This window comes from Calypte anna, chromosome 23, assembly GCF_003957555.1.
Source record: "Calypte anna isolate BGI_N300 chromosome 23, bCalAnn1_v1.p, whole genome shotgun sequence".
NCBI lineage: Eukaryota > Metazoa > Chordata > Aves > Apodiformes > Trochilidae > Calypte > Calypte anna.
This window is the reverse complement of record NC_044268.1, coordinates 4310571-4331355: the sequence shown is the minus strand read 5'-3', so window position 1 is coordinate 4331355 and position 20785 is coordinate 4310571. Positions and strand designations below refer to the sequence as shown.

Genomic DNA, 20785 nt, shown 5'->3' with positions numbered 1-20785 from the left:
CCCGCCAGGGGGCGCTCGCACACCGCTGGCCCCGCCCCTCCCGCCTCAAGAGGCGGGGCACCCTCCGCGCGGAGGAGGTTTGTCCTGCTCCGGCTGCCGTCCGCTCTCCTGGCCCTCCTTCTTCCCGGGGCCGCCATATTGTGGCCGCCGCAGCTCGGGAGCCGCCGCCTGAGGAACCGCGATGGGTGAGAGTCGGCGCGGTCTCCCCGTCCGGGACGTCCCGGCAGCGGCCGGGAGGGCACGGGGAGGGCAGGGAGAGCCGCTCTGCCGTCCAGCCGTGGCGGGACGAGCTCGTCCGGGCGCCGCCCGCGCCCCTCACCGGGGCTCTGGGCGCCTCCCCTCAGCGGCGGGCGGGGGCCTGGCGGGGCGGGGGGCTGCGGACCCGGTGCTGAGTCATCCCGGCACGGCGGGACCTGCCCCGGACAGGGCTTCGGGGCTCGGCGGGAGCCGGGGACGGGGTCCTGAGGCGGGGGAAGCGGCAGCTGCTGCGGGGGTCTCCCGGGTTCTGCCCCGGACGGGAGCGGGGATGGGTTCGGGGCTTTTTGCCCGCTCTGAGCAGCGTTCGGGGAATGCGGCCCCGTCCTTGGGGTGCTCCGAGAGAGCAACCGAGAGAAGGGAGCGGGGGGGCTCCTGGGTGCGCTGGTGGTCTTGGGCAGCGCTTCTGCTGCAGGCAGCGGTGGGGAGTACAGGGAGGTCGTGGGGAAAGGAACTGCTGAGGCTTTGTCTAAAGCCTAAAGTTTGTAAGAGTGGAAAACTGAGCTCCAGGGAGATCCTACTGAACTGTTGGCTGCTCCAATATAACCAGTGCCACTAAATACACTGAGAGGTTCAGCAAGGTCGCAGGTGTCTCTCTGTTAGCTACAGAGAAATCATAACTGAGTGTTGCCCTTCAGAAGGTGTAACAGCAGATTTATTTTTTCACTTTTGATGTAGTTTGAGGTTAAATCTCCCTACTTGGGGAGGAGAGATGCTCTTTCTTGAGGCCTCAAGTAGTAAAAGATATGTTGAGTGCATGAAGCCCATGGGAATGCCAGGCCTGCAGTAGTCATGTTCTCTGTGAAGCTGACTAAGGTTCCCCTAGGAAGGAAAATTAAGGTCTTCACAATTTTCACCTATCTCTTAACCACACCCCCTGTGTGATAGGATGCTGCTTGATCAAAATGACTTCAACAGAAACTTTTCTGCTGTTTTCAGACCCCTCCTGAGATGTTCCAGAAAAAGTTGGAGGCTGCAAGTCTGCGTGTGCAGTGGCTGCAGCACCTCCCAGTCCAGCACAGCTTTTAAGACTTAAGTTGTAAAAATCTTGACTGTGTTAGCTGGAGCTGAGGAGCTTCCTGCAAAGGAGCTTCCAACCTTCCCCATTCCTGCCTTCCTGCTTCTTCTTGAAGTTTGAGGCAGGTGTTTGGTTTTTTTCCTGAGAGCAAAAATGTAAAGCTCCCTGGTGGGGGTCATCCTAATGCAACCTCTGTGAACGTTGTTCCTGAACAAAGGCTGCTTCAGGCTTGTAGGGCCAAACTGTGGCAGTGTGATGTGGTTACCCCTTGTGTCATGCAGGCTGAGGAGCTTGATATTGGTCTCTCCTGTGCTGTTAGAAGGATAGTTTGTTCTCTATTTGCTATGCAAATGACATGAATAAATGCCTTTAGAGCTCCATCCAGCCTGGGGAGCAGCCTCTAATGCTTGATTCTTAATGAAACTTTTGTGGGTGATAAATTTAACTAGTTAGTTGATTATTTTGCTTTGTTTGCTTGTGCTCAAGAGAGTAAACATGAACTTTGTAAGGGGGGAGCTGGGTCACTGTGAGTGGCCTCCTGAAAGCAGTCACTCCTCCAGCTGCTCACCTTGAAGCTTTTGTGGTACTGAGGTCCAGATAAACCCAGATTTGCTTAGCAAATTATACAGCACTGTGTGCTTCTGGAGCACAGCACGTGTTGGGATTTTGTAGCCCTCTGTATTTGTCTCTGATTATTTCTGGTTGCTTTTAACTTCTTGTAACTCCAGCCTGGGTCGACTTCAGACAAAGGGTTAATTCCTGCTGTGTGACCTCAGGTGACACCGGTGTGCTTGGTAGAGCATTGGGGAAGCTCAATGTCTCAGAATGTGTAAGAGGACGTCAAGCCCCCAAACATCAAATTTTGGGGGATGAGAAGGTAGAGCTGAACTTGCTGTGTGCTGAGAACTGAACTGCAGAGCAGATGGGTTCATTTTCCATCAGGGCACCGAGAGCCTGGAAGGAGCCCTGACCTTATCCTGACTCTGGTGAAGGACAAGCACAGTATAAGGACTCTTCATTTTCCACAAAGAGAACTTTCCCTTTTCCCTTCCCCCTCCCCAGCCAGCACCATCAGTGGAGCTGCTGCACATTCCAGTGGTGCTGTCACATCATTGCCTCTCGGGAGCTAAACCAGGAGGGGATGAGCCAGTGGTGGCTGCAGCACCAGACAGCCAAATAGCTGCCTGGATAAGCATTTTATCAGCACAGGGTGTACCCGGGGAGGGCAGCAGACTGGGCTGGGGACAGCTCTCCCAGAGAACTGGCTCTGCCTCTGCTGGTCTGTAATAAACACTTCAATAACCTGGGGGGGAGCAGGAAAGCAGCAGAGCAAACTTCTCCTGGGGTTTGCTTTCCCCCTGTAAGCACAGCTCTTTGGATACTTTTTCTTCTGTTGTCTTCTGGGCAAATGAAATTACTACAAAACAACCAGAGCAATAAATTCAGTGTAATAATCTGTTCATGGCTAATTTCTGTTAGCAGCTGAGAGCTGTTTATTTATTTAATTAATTCAACTAGTTTTATGGGAATTTTTTACTGCAACTTGATCAGTCTGAGAAAATACAAGGCGAGCAGGAGCAGCAGAGAGCTGTAGCCATTCCTGTGCTTCTTGCAGATTTTCTTGCAGGGGTGTGATGCTGTAGAAATGGGGATTTACCTAAGAGTCTGTGCTAATGGAGAGGCAGGAGGAGGTGGGAGGAGGCTCCTTTGGGTTTTCAGGTAACAATATGAGATGAAAAAACTTTCTGCTGGGTAGGAGGAACCTGAAGAACATAGCCAGCAAGGTTTGTAGTAGTTCATCAGGTGTATTTTGCTACTACATGTCAAAGTTAGGGAGGGTTTAATTGTAGCTGAGCAACGTTACACTGTCACAGGAGGAACTGGGGTTGGAAGGATCCTTTGGAGGTCATCTGGGCCAGTGCTTGCTCAGGCAGCTTGGGAATGTGCCCAGTGGGCACTAATTGGCAGATGAGGGCTGGTGGAGTTCATCAAGTGTATTCATTTACATTTGCATCATTCTAAGACCCTTCTGCACTCCGAACATGCAGTGTCACCTCAGCTGTGTGCCTTATGCCCAGCAACAGAGCTGTAATGGGGTTCTGGGTGAAGATTACCTCTGTGAAAGGGTGGTTTGGCTCAAAAAAGGCCCTGTCAGAGCTGTCAGTGTAACTGTTCCTCTGCTCTGTGCTTTGGTCTGACTCAGCAGCACAAGTCCTGATTTAGAGCTCTCAGTCCCTGCAGTGACTCAGCTCAGAGGCTTTAATCAGCAGCTGGGAAAACGTGTGAAGCAAATGCTTTTTGTCATGCACAGAAAGGGGAAGAGTGGTGTGTGGAAAGGAGCAAGGTTGATTCTGATCCATTCACATGATGGAGCCATTAGAATTCTGGCTCAGCAGTCATGACCCTGGAATTCCAGTTTTCTGGCTGGACTGCTGGAGCTTGTGTTGGCTTTTCCACAGATGCTTACGGGGTTTGAGTGCTCTGCCTGAGCCTTCAAAGTGGAACTTTCACATGCTTTTTTTCCTTTCTTCTAAATACCATCTCATCCTTCAATATGTAAGGATGAGTGTGGCAGCCTGTACCAGTAACTCTGCTTTATTTTTCTCCAGGGAATCCAGCCATGGTCCATAAAACCTACAGCAGGAGCCTAATAGCTTCCCTCTCTGAGGGGTTTTATTTGCACAAGGAACCAAAAAGGGATTGCTCAGATGAGCTTCATCCCTAAGTTTGCTCCTCTAGTTCTTGTGAGAGGATTCTCAGCTCACAGAACACCCAAAGTAATTCTCCGTGTGAATGATTAGCTTAATAAAGCCTTGCTTTACTTTTAATAGCGTAATTTTTACCAGTAATTTGATTCCAAAAATGTTAGTGTTCATAAATTGTTGGCACAGAAACTTTTTAATGTTTGTGCCAAAGATGTGCTGTATGCTCGGAGGCATAATCTCATCCTGGCTTTAAAATCCCATGCAGGCAGTTTTTCTCTCTGGGGAGATTAAGGAACAACAATGGAGAATTCAGCTGGTTTCTTGTGGGCTTTCTGTAGTGTGACTTTCGAGGACATCAGCAAACAGTCTTCTAAATGAATTAAAATGGCTTTTAACTCACTGATGCTTTGCAGTCTTGGAAGGTCTGTCAGTATTTGATTCACATGGAGGTTTAATTTGGACCTTGAAAAGAGAGTTAATTGCTTCATGCTCTGAAGTGACCTCAGCAGTCCCTGGTTCATAACTTCTCTGATACCAACCTTGGCTCTCGGGATGCTGGAGAAGCATCTGAACTGGAGCTGCTGTTTCGGTCTCAGTCCTTGTTTGTAGCTGCTCAGGTCATGGCTGGATCAGCCGTCACTGACCTGGGGTGACAGATTTCCCTGGAGCATGGCACAGGCACTGAGAAAGGAAAAACCAGTGCTTCTGACACTTAAGACAGGTTTCCAAGTTTTCCATTTGCTGCTGTTTTCTTCAGGACAGAGGAGTCTCTCTGATCCAGGACTGGCAAGTACTCTGATCAGGAACTGATCACCAACTGAGTCATGTGGGTTCCATACTTATATATTTCAAGGTGAGGCTTGACAAGGCCATGAGCAACCCCATCTAGCTGGGATGTCCCTGCTTACTGCAGGGGGAGTTGGACTGGATGACCTCTAGAGGTCCCTTTCAACCCAAATTATTCTGTGATTTTGTTGAGCTTTGTGCCTGCCTGGTCTCTGAGGTGCCTGAGCAAAGCTTTGCATGGCTCTGCTTTCCTACAGCAACTCCTCCGGTGGATTTCCAGCCCTGTCCTGCAGAGGTTGTCTGCTCTTACACGCTTAGGAGACAGAAAGAAAGCTTTACATATGCAGGCTGAGAATTCCCAGAGCTATTGGTTGTGACATTCAAGCACTGAATTCAACACCTGAGTTTGGTACCTTGGGGCTGCTGAGTGGCAGATCTGATGGGAAGTGCAAAGCTTGGCCAGGAGAACTATTGAAATGCAAATCCTGACACTTTTCTGTGGAGCTGCTGAGAATGAAGTTCACTGCTGGGGGGAGGTGCTTGGCTACAAAAGGCACTGACTTAGGGGACTGGGGTTTCAAGGAGTTCCTGGAGCAGAAGTGATATTTTTATCCAAGCTCAGACAGAACACTCATAAATTGAGTCAGTTTTACAGTTCTCAGTTCACTATTGCCTTCAGTCAGCTCCAAGATTTTGGTGTAAAAAGCAGATTCTCAAGTGTCCTTCATGCTCAGAAACAGTGTTAACACTCTTGTAGGTTTGTCCCTATGAGTACAAGCTTTTACCTCTCCAGTTTTTCGTTCTGCCCTAGGGAAGCTGAATTGGCCTGAAGAGGCTGAGGTGAGGGTGGTGCAGACCCAGTCCCTCTATAACTGTGGTCAGGAATGGAGATCCACTGCTGAGGAAACACAGGGGCTTCAGAGGACTTCCAGTGGTCAGGTCTGAGGGGTGGGAAAGGAAAAGGTGAAGATTGCATTGTTCCAGGATAATCCAGGGGATGCTGGACTTGGAGGAAACCAGGTTCCTAGAAACCTGGGCTGTCTCTTCCAGCAGGATGCGAGCTGCAGGTAGCAATGGTAGGATGGAAGGAAGAAAGCAGAAGCAAGGGCTTGAAACATAAGTATCTGTGCTGGCCTTTGCAGGTTTTGGAATAGCTATCTTACTGTTTCCACTGAGGGAGGAGGTGCCTCACTCTCATTCTGTGCAAGTTCTCGTTGTTTTCCTTTCTTTTCTAACGTACTGATGCTCTGCTGATGTTCTTGTAGAACAGGGCAAGTTCTGGCCCTTGCCTTACAGCACTGCACAGGGGTGTTTCTGCTCCTGGGTGGACAGGGTTGAGCTTTGCTGAGCTGTCTGAGCAGATGAAAACATGGGTTTGTCCTCCTTGTGAGGGGACAGTGCTGGGGTTGTGGTGTCCAGATGCCTGCCTCACCCTCTTGCCTTGCCATGCACACAGATGTTTGGAGGGGTGTGCAGTAAATTTGTCCTTTTTCAGGGAGCTGTTAGAGGGACTCACAGCACTGTGCCTCAAGTGCCACCAGCCTGTCCCCATCACATGGGGCTACCTCTACCTGCCCTGCCAGCGTGCTCAGGAGGTGGCTTTGGGAGGGAGATAAGTGGTGAGCAGGCTGCAGGCACTGCCGGGAGAGTTTATCTGGTGTGCAGTCTGTTTGGTGTGGTCTTGGTGAAAAAACAGAACAAAACAAAAAACTAGAGTACCTAGAGGTGTGCAGGCTGCACAGGTTGCTGTGGGTATAGAAGGAAACAGCTCCATTGAAGTGCTTCAGGTAAGTTTGGAGTTCTGGCTGAACAATTCTGAAGTTCCAGGGTGTGTGCTGATCCTGTCTTCACTAAGGCAGGGCTGAGCTGGTACTGAGAGGAGAAAAACCTTTTCCATGAGAGGTGTGAGGTACTGCTGGGACAGCATTTTGGTAGGGGCTGAGGTGGCTGCCTGGATGCAGCAATTAAAACTTCAGAACAGTTAAAGCAACTTGCTCTGATTCAAGTTTCCATCACTGCTTTACAGCCCAGAGTTTTTCTGTCAAGGCAGAAATTCTCAGAGCAACAAGGTTAAGCTGCAAAGTGAAACTATGCTCGAGGATCTTCTCTGCATTCCTCTTCTCTGGCAGTTTCTCCTCCAGTCTGATGGAATGGGATTTTGTGGTGGATGTTCATCCTGACAGAATTTGTGTTAAGGGTTCAGAATGCAGCCTGACCTGCAGGCACACTGCTGGCCTGGATGCTTTGCACTGAAAGGCTACAAGGGAAGGATTTGTATCTTCTGTTTGGGTCTGCTGCAGTCTGTGGTGCCTGCAGCCTCTGCTGAGCTTACCCAGAAGTCCCAGTCCTGCATTGGTGCCATTCATCCATTACCATGGGAATGGGGTGTAGTGTCACCTGAGCATTCTGATGGCATTAAAGTGTTGACACAGGTAGCAGACTGGAAGAAGTCAGTGGAAAACATCCGAAGGGATAAAGGTGAGAGAAAATAGAAGTGCCAGAAGGACTGCTGCATGGGGCACCGTGTTACCCACCCTGAGAGGTCCCTGTTCAGGGCTGGTGGTGGCTGTGGGTTTCCCTGCAGCACAACAATGTTCTGAATGCTCTGGAATTACAAAGCCTTAAACCACGAGGTGCTGGTGTGCTCTGAGACCTTGAAGCATGGCCCAGAGCCTGGCTGCTCTCCAGACAGCCAGAGCAGGGCCCAGGGTGTTCACAGCTGAGTGGGGTTGTGCAAGTTTGGAGGCAGCTGGGCTGTCATGTGTCACTTCTTCATGTGACTGACTGGCTGGGAACCTGCAGCTGCTGTTAAGTCAATCACTTTTTTCCCTCCTCCTTTCCTTAAACTGCATTTGATTGGTGACCTGGCTCTCCAAAGCAGGTAACAGGTTTGTCTGTTAGAGGTTCTGTCGGGAAGCTCAGAATTCAGGCAGCAGTTCCTGGTTTGTGTGGTCGTGGCAGCCATAGGTGCCGGGGTAGGAATATGAATTCGGTGACATAATGGTGGTGAAATACATTTTCTGAATTGAAATCTCAATGTGGGTGACACATTTTGCTACTGTAAGATCAGATATAAACCCCTAACGCCTAAATTTTTTTTCAAGTACTCTATCTGGTGAATTAGCTGTTTCTCAGTTGATAATAAGAGCCTTCAGTCTTTCCGTACAGTGCTGCTGGGAAAAGGGATGGACAAGTGGAAGCAGGGGCACAGTTCCTGTGATCTTCAGTCTGCTTTGCCACCCTTTGTAAAGGGTCGTTTAGAATGAGGAAGGTGCAAGAGCCTTCCTAACCTGGCACTGCAATGCTGCTTTTGCTGGTGATGAGTTGAGGTTGGTGGCTTCTTTTTAGCTTCAGAGGTGCCAATCAACTTGTAGCCCACCATGCTGGACCTCTTCAAGCTTGCTGTGCTGTCTCTGTCTTGGTTTGGTGGTTTTTTGCTTTACAGAAAATTGCCATCTTGGTGTTTTGGCCAGGGAAGAGAATGCCCTTTTAGAAAGCAGATGCTTTGAGATAGTCTTAACTTTTTCAGAGTTTGGTGCCTTTGGTCTCCTGTTAAATTATTAATTTTCCCAGTTGTTTACTCTTTTCATAAATTGTAAATGTCCCTTCTTGGCTTGGCTGTGGGCTTTCCTAGTTGGAGGGCAGCAAGGTCTGAAACTTCTGCTGCTGATCTTGGAAGAGCTCCAAAGTGACTGGAGGCAGTTGATAAGTTGGACCAAAACTTTCTGTCAGCAATGTGACTGAAAATTGCTTGAAACTTGAGGGAGGAGGGGTAAGGAGATAGTCCTGCAAACTTTCACAGGACACTTTCTCCACCTGACCTCAGCAGTGGAAAGAAAACAAAGATTTTGATGTCCAGCAAACTTGTGGAGAAGAGTAAATTGGTTTGGGGGTGAAATGGCACACTGTGTATCACAATTACTTAAACAGTCAGTATCATAATTATGGAGAGACATTTGGGAAGAGAGATTTGAGGGAGAATTTGAAAAGATGTAAAAAAAGAAGCTAGCATGGCCAGAGCAGTGGCTACAGCTGGTTACAGCTCTGGAACCAGTATCCTTCTGTACTCGGCTTACTGCTTGGCCCTGGCTGCCTTTAACTGTGCCAAATAGTGGAAAGTCACTTCCCTGACTTGGAGGCAAATGCACAAGTAATCAAGTTTGAAGTACAGCATTAGTCAGATATGAAACAGCAAAAGAAGTAGGTCAGGTACTGAAGAGTTGCAGTAACCTGGGCTTTAGTTTGCTCCGAGTTGTGTTGGATTTTTGCCATACATTCCTCTCAGTCTGGGGTATAAAATGTCAGGGTGGGATTTATGGCATGGTAGTACAAGGGAAATAATTGCTTCTGAAAACCAAAGCAAAATGGAGTTGTGCACCTGCTGAGGACAGTGAAGCTCTTTGGATAGAAGCCTTTCATACAGGTGATGTGCTCTGTAGTGTGAAGTTGGGTCCAGGTCCTTTCAGAAAAGTAAATCTACTCTTACACTGCCTAGAAACTTTGTACCACTCCTGCCATGACAGCACACTGCATGGAGAGTCAAGGTCCCATTCTAACTGGAACTTTCTCCTTTAGTGTTAGAGCAGCTCTTGCAAAGAAGCCTTATTTAACCTGACTGCTGCCTGTGCACAGACTTCCTTGTTTATAAGTATATCCCTCCTTGTTGGAGGGAGGTCTGGGGAAAGGAGTGGAGAGTGACAAAAAAAAGGAAAATAAAAGCTGAACCAGTAATTTTTTCTCTCTTGCCAGAAACTATGGCGAGTCCTGCAAAGGACAACTACCGAATGAAGAGCTACAAAAACAAAGCCCTGAACCCCGAGGAAATGCGTCGGAGAAGAGAAGAGGAAGGAATTCAACTGCGCAAACAGAAACGAGAGCAGCAGGTACCTGTCAGCTATGGGGGGTTGTGTACAGCCCTAACACAGCCAGGGCTCTGTTGCTGCCAAGATGGAATCTTCAGGGATCTCTGTGCATTACAGTTTGTTGGCAGTCCTCTTGTTTTGCCAGTTCTGACTGGGATCTTGTGTTTCTCTTTTTCTTTGTACCTGGTACAGAGTGTAGCTCATGTTAAGAGCTCTCTAAGCACTTGGTACTGGAGGTTTTTGTTCACAGATTCTTGGTTTTGAAGGGTTTTTTTGAGGATTTTTTTTTTTGTAGTGAATGAGGTTATTTCCTTGAGAAGTGGAAAGAGCAAGTGAAAGTATGGGCTGCAAGTATGTCTTAATTCTGAGCTGGTTTGTTTAGATTTTTAGTTTGGCTTGAAGGTCTCTGAAAGTCAGAGGTGATTCCCAGGTGATGCATGTGGCTCAGACTAAATATTTGCTCCATTAGTGACTCATCTGCAAACTGCCTTCTCCCCAGTTTCCCTAACTTGTTAGGCCAAATTCTGCACTTGCCTATACCAGTGTCTCAGTGACTTGGGCATTTGCATATCAGAGGGCAAGACTTAGCATGTTTTCTTTTGGGGGTTTGTATGCCAGACAATTCTTTAGAGTTCAGAGCTGTTATTACCGACTGCTCTTCTGTTCAGGCACATTTAATCCAGCTGATGGTGCCTTGTTTTGAGGAATGAGAATGTCTGGTTATTAAGACTGTTCATCAGTGCTTTCTAATAATGACTCCTGTATTTTGCTCCCCACCAGCTCTTTAAAAGAAGAAATGTGGAGTTGATCAATGAAGATACCTCCATGTTTGATAGTCTCCTCGTGGATTCCTACGTCAGCTCCACGACCTGTGGGGTAAGGCTCCTTTCCTTGGTGCAGTTGTGTCTTCAGAAAGATTTCATGCTGGGGACTGCATAGAACTAACAGACTTCAATGTTTCTGTTCTCTCAGTTATGAGAGTATTGCAAGTCTTACTACAGAGAACAGCAAAGGTCTGCCAGGGAGTAAATAGTCTGCTTGTGAGCCTGTGCTAAGCACCACATCACTGTCATGCCTTAAATAATAGTGTGAGATGAAGCCATCGTTCTGTCTCCTTTTCATCTTTTTAGGAGGGAGTGATCACAAGAGAGATGGTAGAGATGCTTTTCTCAGATGACCCTGACCTACAGCTAGCAACCACTCAGAAATTCAGGAAATTACTCTCCAAAGGTAAAAACTTGTGTTATCCTTGCCATAGGATCTGTTGTAGCCTTTCTCTTGCAACCGTTTGTGAGCGTGTTGCTCACAGATACTCAGCAGCTTTTAGCTTGGGGAGAGAAAGTTATCATCTGGCATCTTGATAATCTAGTCTGTTAATGATATACAGTGGTATGAATTGTACATCAAGTGATTCTGAAGAGCTGTCCTGCTGAGTTCAGCTTAAGATCATTCAATTCAGTTGTAATTTAGGCTTGTTTTGCCCCTGCATTAGACCTAAATGCTATTTTAACACTGCCTTGCTATTGCAGAGCCAAATCCTCCAATAGATGAAGTGATAAACACACAGGGAGTGGTGGACAGATTTGTGGAATTCCTGAAAAGAAGCGAAAATTGCACACTACAGGTAAAGGAGGTTGTGTTATGATTTCTTCATGGGATATAGCTGTTTAACCTTCACAGCTTAGCAATGGGAACCCAGGGGTGCTATCAGGATTTCCTTTGTGCCCTGAGCCCAAAAGATGCACGTTTTATGACTTATAGAAGACAAAGGTAGCCCATAGTGCTTAGACAAAAAGATACTCTAAATCACTCTTGGAAGAATACTGACAAGAATATCATAGTTGAGCTGTAGAAGAAGAGAAGTTGACCTTCCTGTGCCTGATATTTCTGCTGAAAGCTAGTGGGGCCACAGATTCAATGTGCAGGAAGAAATTGTGATGAGAAGCACCCATTACTGGAGATGTTTTTAATACAGTCTGTCAGAAATGGTGTAGGGAGTGCTGGTCCTGCTGTGGGGCAGAGGGGGGGACCAGATGGCTTCTCGAGATTCCTTCCAGCTTGCTAATGACTATAGTTACTTTGTAGGGGTTAAAGACACTTCCATACATGAATCTGGATCTGAGTTGATCACTGCCTTCATCTTTCTTCTTGCCACCTGGCCCAAGGCTCTGTATCTCAGGGACTGCATGGAAAGCTGTTCTTAGACTGAAGAACGAGTAGTAAAAGCAGGGAATTTGCTGCGCAGCTTCACATGAACTCAAGACATCTTTGTGGTGTCAGCCAGGCGAAAGGGTGGACTGGAATTTAATTGTGAATGTCATGCAGAATCAGGATTATTTTATTCATACTTCTGTAATTTCTTTGCTTCTTTCAGTTTGAAGCAGCGTGGGCACTGACAAATATTGCATCGGGAACTTCCCAACAAACAAAAATAGTAATTGAGGCTGGGGCAGTTCCAATATTTATAGAGCTGTTAAACTCTGACTTTGAGGATGTTCAAGAACAGGTATGGTTCATTTCTTACTTCGGGCTTAGGGAAAGAACCCTATCAGATGGCACATGATAAAAATGCAGTGTTTGAAGTGAATGACCAGTGTCTAACTACAAGTTGGAAGTGTTGTTTGTCTGGAATTACAGGAAAATGCTTTCTTAGCACACAGCCCTTTTCTTCCTCTGCTCAGAAACTGTGAATGCTGAAACTGTTGCTGTTCCCTTTCAGGCTGTCTGGGCATTGGGGAACATTGCTGGAGACAGCTCTGTGTGTAGAGATTATGTCCTTAACTGCGCTATTCTTCCTCCCTTATTAATGTGAGTAGCCATGAGTGATTGCCAATAAAAGTTCTTGAAGTCCCTTGGTACTGAGAGCAATATTTGAGCTGGGCAGACAGATTCCCCAGCACTGTGTGGTGGTGATCACAGGGAATCAAAGCACTGGTACCAGACAAAGCTGGCAGTTCAGACAAGGCTCTGACTAATGGAGTGGAGCTTGGTAGTGAACAATCCTTCTGACAGCCCCTGACCCTGTTCTGAGTCTGGAGCAGCTGCTGGCTGTCATAGTGCCCTTCTGTCTGAAGGCAGAGGCCTTGCTGTTTCCCTGGGTGTCCCTCCAGCTCCTTGTGCTTCTTCTGTGGCTTTCAGGTTCTTGTCTGAGGAGGCTCCTCTAGGAGTGAGGAAAGAGCAGGACTCTGCATAACCCCCTCACAGCTTGGAGGTGTGGGGTGTTCCCACCACAGCCAGATCTGTCTCAGGAGCCTGCTCTCATGGGATGCTCACTGCTCTGGAAAGAGTTTTAAGCTTTATCCTGTCCCTGGCAAACTGATGCTGTGTCACAAGTGCCTTGGCCTGTAATTTGGCTACTTCTGTCAGTCTGCTGTCACCAGTGACTGCTGACTGAAGCCTGCAGGACTCCCTGTCCTCACCGGAGTTGACAGACAGGAGTTTGGCCTCTAATGAGGACCATCTGACCTCAAGGTCTGTCTGGGCTGAATTTCAACTTGGAACTGCATTTGACTAACTTACCTATCCTTCTGCAACTTGTCTAATGTGGGACTTGCCTTCTGGACCATGTCACTTGATGCTTTTGGAGATAATAGCTGTTTATGTTGAAAAATAGTTGCATGTCACTTCTCTGCTTGCTTATTGAGAGGTTCAGGCCTGGCTTGAGCTACAGCAAGTGGAATAGTGATTTGATTTCCTTAAAATCAAGTTTTCCTTCTTTTGATTCCCTTGCTGGCTTCCACATTAAGGATTATAATTCATGGTAATTGTCTCTTTAGGCTCCTCACAAAGTCCACCAGGTTGACAATGACACGAAATGCTGTCTGGGCCTTGTCAAACTTGTGCAGAGGAAAGAGTCCACCACCTGAATTTGATAAGGTGAGAATAATTGCCTTGCTGGCAGACAGGAGATGGGGAGACACCCAGTCAAGATGTATGTCTCAATTATTTTTGGCTGCTGGACTTCTGTAAGCTGTTCTGGGAGGGAACAGGGTGAGGTTCTTTCTGCTGAGGTCGATCTTACTGTTCTGCAGACGTCTGAGTGTCTGTTTAATTTTCTGCCCAGCTCTACAGCAGCCCAACAGCCAAAACCCTCCAGCAGGGAGCAAGGTCAGGCTCCCCTGCAAGGCAGGAGACACTGTAGGCTGCTCTGAACCCTGTTGTGAACTCTTGAAGGTTGAGGCTTCACTCAAATTGTGATTAAAAGCGTGATTGAGACCTCTAAATGCTACAAAACAGGACTCCTGTAACTACATGGGACCTGTGGCAGCTTTAATCTTTCCCTTTCCTGGTGTGCTGACAGCACTAACTGAAGGTTCTGCTGGACTTTCAGGTGAATTCTTTGGTTGAACATTTAAAAAACAATGTGCTTTACCTTTTAAAACAACAGCTTGCTTGTCAAAGCTGGGAGGCCTATGGTGAGGGATGAAATCTGACTTGAGTGTAAATATAAAAACACTCACAGATGATTGAAGTACTCAGAGGTGCAACTGGATGGTTGCTGCTCTAAATATTGAGCTATTTAGGGCTAGTGAGAGTAAGAAATGGAGCAGTGCTCTTACATAAAGTCTGGAAACAGCTTCCAAACAGTAACATGCATGGTAGCACTTGACTCAGGAGTCTCCACTTGGTGCAAGAGGAAGGGATGTAATTTTAGTTTAGTAATAAAAGCTGCTGAGGTAACTTCAGACACTGTGACTGAAGCATGTGAACCACCAAGGACGCTGCTGACTTGGGGGAAGAAAACTGTGGATGTCCCAGACCTGTTATCTTGCCAGTCAGCACAGCCATGTGGTGTTTGCATGCAAATGTGGTGGTCCTTGGGTGGAGCAGGACTAACATGTGGGATGGTGGCTGTTTTGTAGGTATCTCCCTGCCTGCCAGTGTTGTCCCGCTTATTATTCAACAGTGACTCTGATTTGCTGGCAGACGCCTGTTGGGCTCTTTCCTACTTATCAGATGGTCCCAATGAGAAAATTCAAGCAGTTATTGAGTCAGGCGTGTGTCGGCGACTGGTGGAGCTCTTAATGTAAGTATCTTCTCTGGATGCTTCAGCCCAGTGAAACTGGGAAGCGTGTGATTGAGCAGGAGCTCAGATCCAAACCCTTCAGAGCATTCCTGACCCCTCTTGTGGGCACAGGAACACAGGATAGGTGCTGACTTCACACCCTCCTCCACGTCTGCTCTGAAGGAGGTTGAGAGCTGTAGTTTGCTGGGAGTGCTTTGAGAGATGTTGGGATGGAAACTCCTTAATAAGAGATGGGACTGACACTTGTGCTGTGTGAGAGGGGAGCTGACTGCAGTGCCTTGTCACCTCAAGCTTCAGGTGTGCTCATGGAAGCCTGGTTACTCAGCAAATCAAAGATGGCAAGAATGGTGCTTAGGAAAGGCAACCCTGTCTTTGTTTCTCTGAGATCCATGCGGAAACTTGGAAAAAAGTGTTTGCAGTTTGAGTGGGCTTCTTCTCTTCATCTTCACCATTGGTAGAACTGTTATTCTACCATTGTATTGGTACATGCATTGCTAGATACTTGCTTCAGGACAACTTGGGGTGTTTTCATTGAGTTAATGATTATCTTTATTCAGGAAGGAGATGTAAAAGGTGAGATCTGTAAGCTGGAGGGATGTTGTAAGCTGTTAGGATGTTAAGGGTGAAAGAAATGTTTGTACTGCATTATTATCTTCAGCCTCTGCTCATGCAGTGGTGATCAACTTAATTTGTGTTTCCATATGGAATTCTAAGTAAATAATGCCGATGAGATAATGGGGGGAATATCCCAGTGCATGGGGTCTGATTTTGTCCTTACATCACTTTTCCTGTAGGCACAATGACTACAAAGTGGCCTCCCCAGCTTTGCGGGCAGTTGGCAACATAGTGACGGGGGATGACATCCAGACCCAGGTGAGGAGGATGCAGTCCCCAGAGAGTATACTGAGTGTCTGGAAAATGAGAGCATTTAGCTCTGTCCCTGACACTGGTGATCTCACTTTGCTTTCTTTCTCAAAAGGTGATTCTGAACTGTTCAGCCTTGCCTTGTCTCCTTCATTTATTAAGCAGTCCCAAGGAGTCCATCAGGAAAGAAGCCTGCTGGACTATATCAAACATCACAGCAGGAAACAGAGCACAAATACAGGTACAGTCTTCTCCAGCCCACTTATGGTGATCTGAGACCCCAAGCTCAGCATTAAGGATTTGTAGCTTGTTTCTTATCTAACACTTAGAGGCAGTTTTTAGTCAAGTCTCTTACTCTCCAGCAATTTGCAAATTTGCTGCTTGCAGCCATCTGCCAAACAAGAGCTAAAAGAAAGCCAGCTAATTGTACCAGCAATGTCCAGGCTGGAATGAGTCCCAGAGGCTGGAATAGCAAGAGATACAATCCCTATTTCTCCATGCCCATAGATGCCCCTTTGAAAAGCTGTAGTTTGTTGAGTTCTAGTTATCCTTTTAATGACCTACATGCAGAGGCAGAAAAGTGATGGAAGCACTCCTGCAGTATTGATGCAGTAACAGGGATCTCTGCTGGTTATGAGGCTGAACCTCTTGTTAGGATCAGCCTGAGGAATAAAATGGAAGAATTGCTGAAGGGGTAAAGCTTGGAAAGTTCTCTTGTCTTGCAAAATAGAGGTAGGGGCTCATTTCAGGTGCTCACCAGCCTTGTAGAAGCCATGTTGCCAATTCAAACACTTCTCCCTGCTCTCTCTCCACAGACAGTCATAGATGCAAACATTTTCCCAGTGCTTATAGAAATCCTGCAGAAAGCAGAATTCCGCACGAGGAAAGAGGCAGCGTGGGCGATCACAAATGCAACCTCAGGAGGAACTCCTGAGCAGATCAGGTACTCTCTGGGGCTCCTCTTGGGGGCAATCTGTCTGAATGCAGGGTAGCTTTGTCTGGAAACGGTGAGACAAGTACCAAAGGTCTCACCAAAAGGTAAGACAGGCAGAGCTATAAGTGGATCATACCTGTGCTGGAAATGGTAAATTTGGGATGAGTCCAAACTGCCTCCTTCCTCCCTGTGCAGGTGACTGAGGCTGAGTGTCCATACTTGGTGACAGATTAAACTCCTGTGTGGACTTAATTTGAGGAGTACCAAGGGAGTTAGTGGGCTTCTTAAAAGAGGGGGTGTGCACATAAATGCAAGGAAGTGGATAAAAATTAACCTTGCACAACAGTAACTCTATTCTTTAAGGTCACATTTCATATTTTAGTTTGTCTTGTTCCCCTTGCTCTTTCTAACTGTGCAAAGCTGATGCTTGATTGATCCTGAGCCATCAATGCTTGCTGTTTGTGCTCCCTCCTCAGATACCTGGTGAACCTGGGTTGTATCAAGCCTCTCTGTGACCTGCTGACTGTCATGGACTCCAAGATCGTTCAGGTGGCATTGAATGGGCTGGAGAACATCCTGAGGTTGGGTGAGCAGGAGGCCAACCAGAGTGGGACTGGCATCAACCCCTACTGCAGCCTGATTGAGGAGGCCTATGGTGGGTTGTGGCTTCTGGCCTTGTGCTCTTAGCTTGGCCACCACACAGCATGGAAGGGGGCTGCTGCTTTTGTTCATGGGGTTTTTTCTGCTGTGGTAAGGGGGTTGGTATATTCTAAATGAGCCTGAGATTGGTTCCTGTATCTGTCTTGTTAGGCAGAAATGATTTGGCTTAGGATAAAATCCTTTGAAGTAAAAACCATCATACTTCTGATCTGACCTTCCTAGACCTGGAGGCCAAGCTGGTAACTGGCTCACACCAGTTGAGAGGATTAATAATGAATTAAGCTGAGCTGAGTAAAAAGTGACACTTCTGGGTCTGAGGTGGCTCTGGCTGTTCCCAGGTTGGGGGCTGACCTGCTGGAGAGCAGTGTAGGTGAAAGAGACCTGGGGGTCCTGGTAGACAAGAGAATGACCATGAGCCAGCAATGTGCCCTTGTGGCCAAGAAGGCCAATGGCATCCTGGGGTGCATTAGGAAGGGTGTGGTTAGTAGGTCAAGAGAGGTTCTCCTCCCCCTCTATTCTGCATTGGTGAGGCCACACCTGGAGTATTGTGTCCAGTTCTGGGCCCCTCAGTTCAAGAAGGACAGGGAAGTGCTTGAAAGAGTCCAGCGCAGAGCTACGAAGATGATTAAGGGAGTGGAACATCTCCCTTATGAGGAAAGGCTGAGGGAGCTGGGTCTCTTTAGTTTGGAGAAAAGGAGACTGAGGGGTGACCTCATCAATGTTTTCAAATATGTAAGGAGCGAGTGTCAGGGAGATGGAGTTAGGCTCTTCTCAGTGGTGACCAGTGATAGGACAAGGGGTAATGGGTGTAAATTGGAGCATAGGAGGTTCAAGTTGAATATTCGAAAAAATTTTTTTACTGTAAGGGTGACAGAGCCCTGGAACAGGCTGCCCAGGGAGGTTGTGGAGTCTCCTTCACTGGAGACATTCAAAACCCGCTTGGACACGTTCCTGCGCGATGTACTCTAGGTGGCCCTGCTCTGGCAGGGAGGGTTGGACTAGATGATCTTTCGAGGTCCCTTCCAACCCCTAGGATTCTATGATTCTATGATTCTATGATTCTATGATAGTGGAAATCCAGAGAGACTCAGCTTTTCCCTGGAGAGACTTAATTTGGGTTTGCTTTCTTTTTTGTCCTGCTCTTAAAGCTTTGAGGAACAGCTCCTATTTTGGTCTGAAACTCCCTGCATCCTGCCAGTGTCTGATTTGCCCTCTCACTGACTGGTGCAGTGTGTGTCCTGATTCTCCCAGTACCATTAATTCTTTAAATTCTTGAGAGTATATTGTGCTTGGATGCTTTCTGCTCAGCAGTGGACTTAATTAGGACAACTAAAGCTGTTGCTGCCCTTCTGCTGGAGGCTACAGGGACCAACCCAGCTTCCTTTCCCTCCCTACCTGCCACCACTACCAAATTCTTCACAGCCAGTTTAATTTCACTGAAATCTAGTTTAGTCTCCAGCAGAGAGCTGGGAGCACATCTGCTTTGGCTGTGGCAGTTCTGCTGCTGCAAAGCTGTTAGTGCTTCCTGGTACAGGTAAAATCCACAAGGAACTCTGGAATCATTAGTTTTATTTGTTAGTGCTGCTCACAAAATGCAAATGTAACAGAGAAAGGTCTTGCAGTGGATAGGGACAGGGGTGGAGGATGGATGTGGGATGGTGTAAATATCAGGATCTGGTTTTGTAACATTCTACTTTTTTTTTTTTTTCCCTAAAAGGTTTGGATAAGATAGAGTTCCTACAGAGCCATGAGAACCAAGAGATCTACCAGAAAGCCTTTGACCTGATCGAGCACTACTTTGGGGTAGAGGATGACTCTGCTTTAGCTCCCCAGGTAGATGAGAACCAGCAACAATTCATCTTCCAGCAACCTGAAGCTCCCATGGAAGGTTTCCAGCTATAGTGTGCCTGAGAGGGGAAAAAAAACCAAACAAAAACCAAACAAACAGAAAACCCAACAACAAAACACCACAAACTTGATGGAAAGCAACTAGGAGCAGCTGATGGTCCCATCCCCTCCTTGCAAATGGGAGGTTGGACACCCGCTCCACCTGTTAGGACACAATTCTTCCTTCAGACAACTAGACACAGTGCTCTGTCCTCACAGAGAGGGGTAGTCTTACAGGTTTTTTTCTTTTTGCTGCTGCGTACATGTCTTTACAGCCAGGCATCTGGGTGGAGGAAGGACACTGAGGTAACATTGCACCTCTTAGTTTTGTTTTTTTCTTTGTGGTGATCTCTCCCAAATGTCACTTCTTACCTCGGGTGCTTAATTGAGATTTCAGCATTGGGTTGGGTAACAACAGAAATAGGAAGTAGGCATTCTGACAACAGTAATTCTGGAAACCGGGGTTTGATCTATTTAATTTTTTTGCACATGTTACTCTTTATTAAAGACTCTAATTTGCCAAGAGCAAAGTTTAGCCCTGGCCTTTCTGCAACCCTCCTTCAGCGGACAGTCCTGTTGAACCTGGGCCAAGTTCCCTTGAAATATACTGTAAATGGACAAGAGAAATGGGAAGTTTTCCCACTCCTGGGAAGATTTTTTTTTTCTTTTTTTTTGTTTTCTGGGAGGAAGATTTCTTCCCTTTGTCTAGGTTCATTTTTTTTGTTTTGTTGTTTTTGAAGAACTGCCAGTGGTATTTACAAGGAAAAATAAAAATAAAAAAGCAACAAGACCCCAAAGATGGTAACCTTGAAGAGGGTGGGATGCTTGGGTGGTTTTTGAAGCAGGAAGCACAGCTGCTGTTGCACAGGCTTTGTTTGCATTGCTACTGATCAGTCACGGAACTGTTGAAATGGTAAAACCCATCTTCATCTTTACTTGAAATATTATATTTTTTTTTCCATGAGCACATGTTCTGGGGGTTTTTGTTTGTTTTCTGACTTGGGTTGGGGTGGGGATGTGTCAGGGGTTGGAGGAAGCTCCAGGGGGCAGCAGTGCTGTGTGAGTAGCAACAGACCTGAGTTTTCAGGTTTACCTCCTGCTCCTCTGGGACTGTGTACATTTTACTTCAAAAAAGAAAAAAACCAAAAAAAACCAACCAAGCAAAGATTCAAATCTCTGTATTTTTATATTACATAGAGGTAAATATTTGTCTAATTGGGCATCAGAGAAAAATATATATGCAATTCCTGTACTTTATGTAAATAGAGCCCTGTGAGGAAGCACCCCTGGGAACAACAGCTTCACCTCCCAGCCTCCTGCTGCTTCTCCGATTTACTCAGTACTGTATAAGCGAACACGGAGCTGTCAGCACCTCAGCCGAGGTTTCGGTCACCAACAGCCCCCACAGAGAGACCAAGAACACCTCGGGTGTGGGGCAGCGCCGGCTGCTCCGGAGGGGGGAGCAGAACTGCCCGGTGCAGCCCGGCAGGGATGAGTTCCTTCTTGTGAAACGAATAAACTCATCGGTGCAGCTGACTGAACTGTGGCTGGGGGGGCTCGCTCCGGGAACACCGCACTGCAGCGGGGAAAGGGGTGGCCGGGGAAGGTTCGCTTGCCCGCTGGGGTGCTGGGGAGGACTCCCCGGTGCCTCAGGGAAGCTCAGGCGAGGCGGGAAAATGGCGCTACTGTCGCAGGGCATGCCGGGAGCTGTAGTCCTCGCGCGGGGCGTGCTGGGAGTTGTAGTCCCGGCCGTCTGCCGACGCCTCTGCCGGCTCTCTCCCGGCAGGC

General features: G+C 47.4%; 1 protein-coding gene across 2 annotated transcripts; it reads left to right on the top strand.

Moving 5' to 3' along the window:
• Positions 1 to 43: 43 nt before the first annotated feature.
• KPNA6 (karyopherin subunit alpha 6) lies at positions 44 to 19961 on the top strand. 2 transcript variants are annotated; one of them, XM_030464310.1, is made up of 14 exons: positions 44 to 185; positions 9514 to 9647; positions 10407 to 10502; positions 10757 to 10856; positions 11156 to 11250; positions 12001 to 12132; positions 12346 to 12434; positions 13403 to 13502; positions 14489 to 14652; positions 15447 to 15525; positions 15632 to 15757; positions 16332 to 16459; positions 16927 to 17105; positions 18828 to 19961. In XM_030464310.1, the coding sequence occupies exons 1-14, from the start codon at positions 182 to 184 to the stop codon at positions 19010 to 19012; spliced, it is 1611 nt and encodes a 536-aa protein (XP_030320170.1). In that variant the 5' UTR covers positions 44 to 181; the 3' UTR covers positions 19013 to 19961. The 2 variants fall into 2 exon arrangements, with proteins under 2 accessions (XP_030320170.1, XP_008491046.1); XM_008492824.2 differs by lacking the exon at positions 44 to 185 and adding an exon at positions 6486 to 6551.
• Positions 19962 to 20785: the final 824 nt, after the last annotated feature.

Bases quoted from the DNA above. Each gene is read 5' to 3' on its own strand.
- KPNA6 (XM_030464310.1), top strand. The intron at 10,503-10,756 runs GTAAGGCTCCTT...TCATCTTTTTAG, and splicing joins TCAGCTCCACGACCTGTGGG to GAGGGAGTGATCACAAGAGA. The intron at 12,133-12,345 runs GTATGGTTCATT...GTTCCCTTTCAG, and splicing joins TTGAGGATGTTCAAGAACAG to GCTGTCTGGGCATTGGGGAA.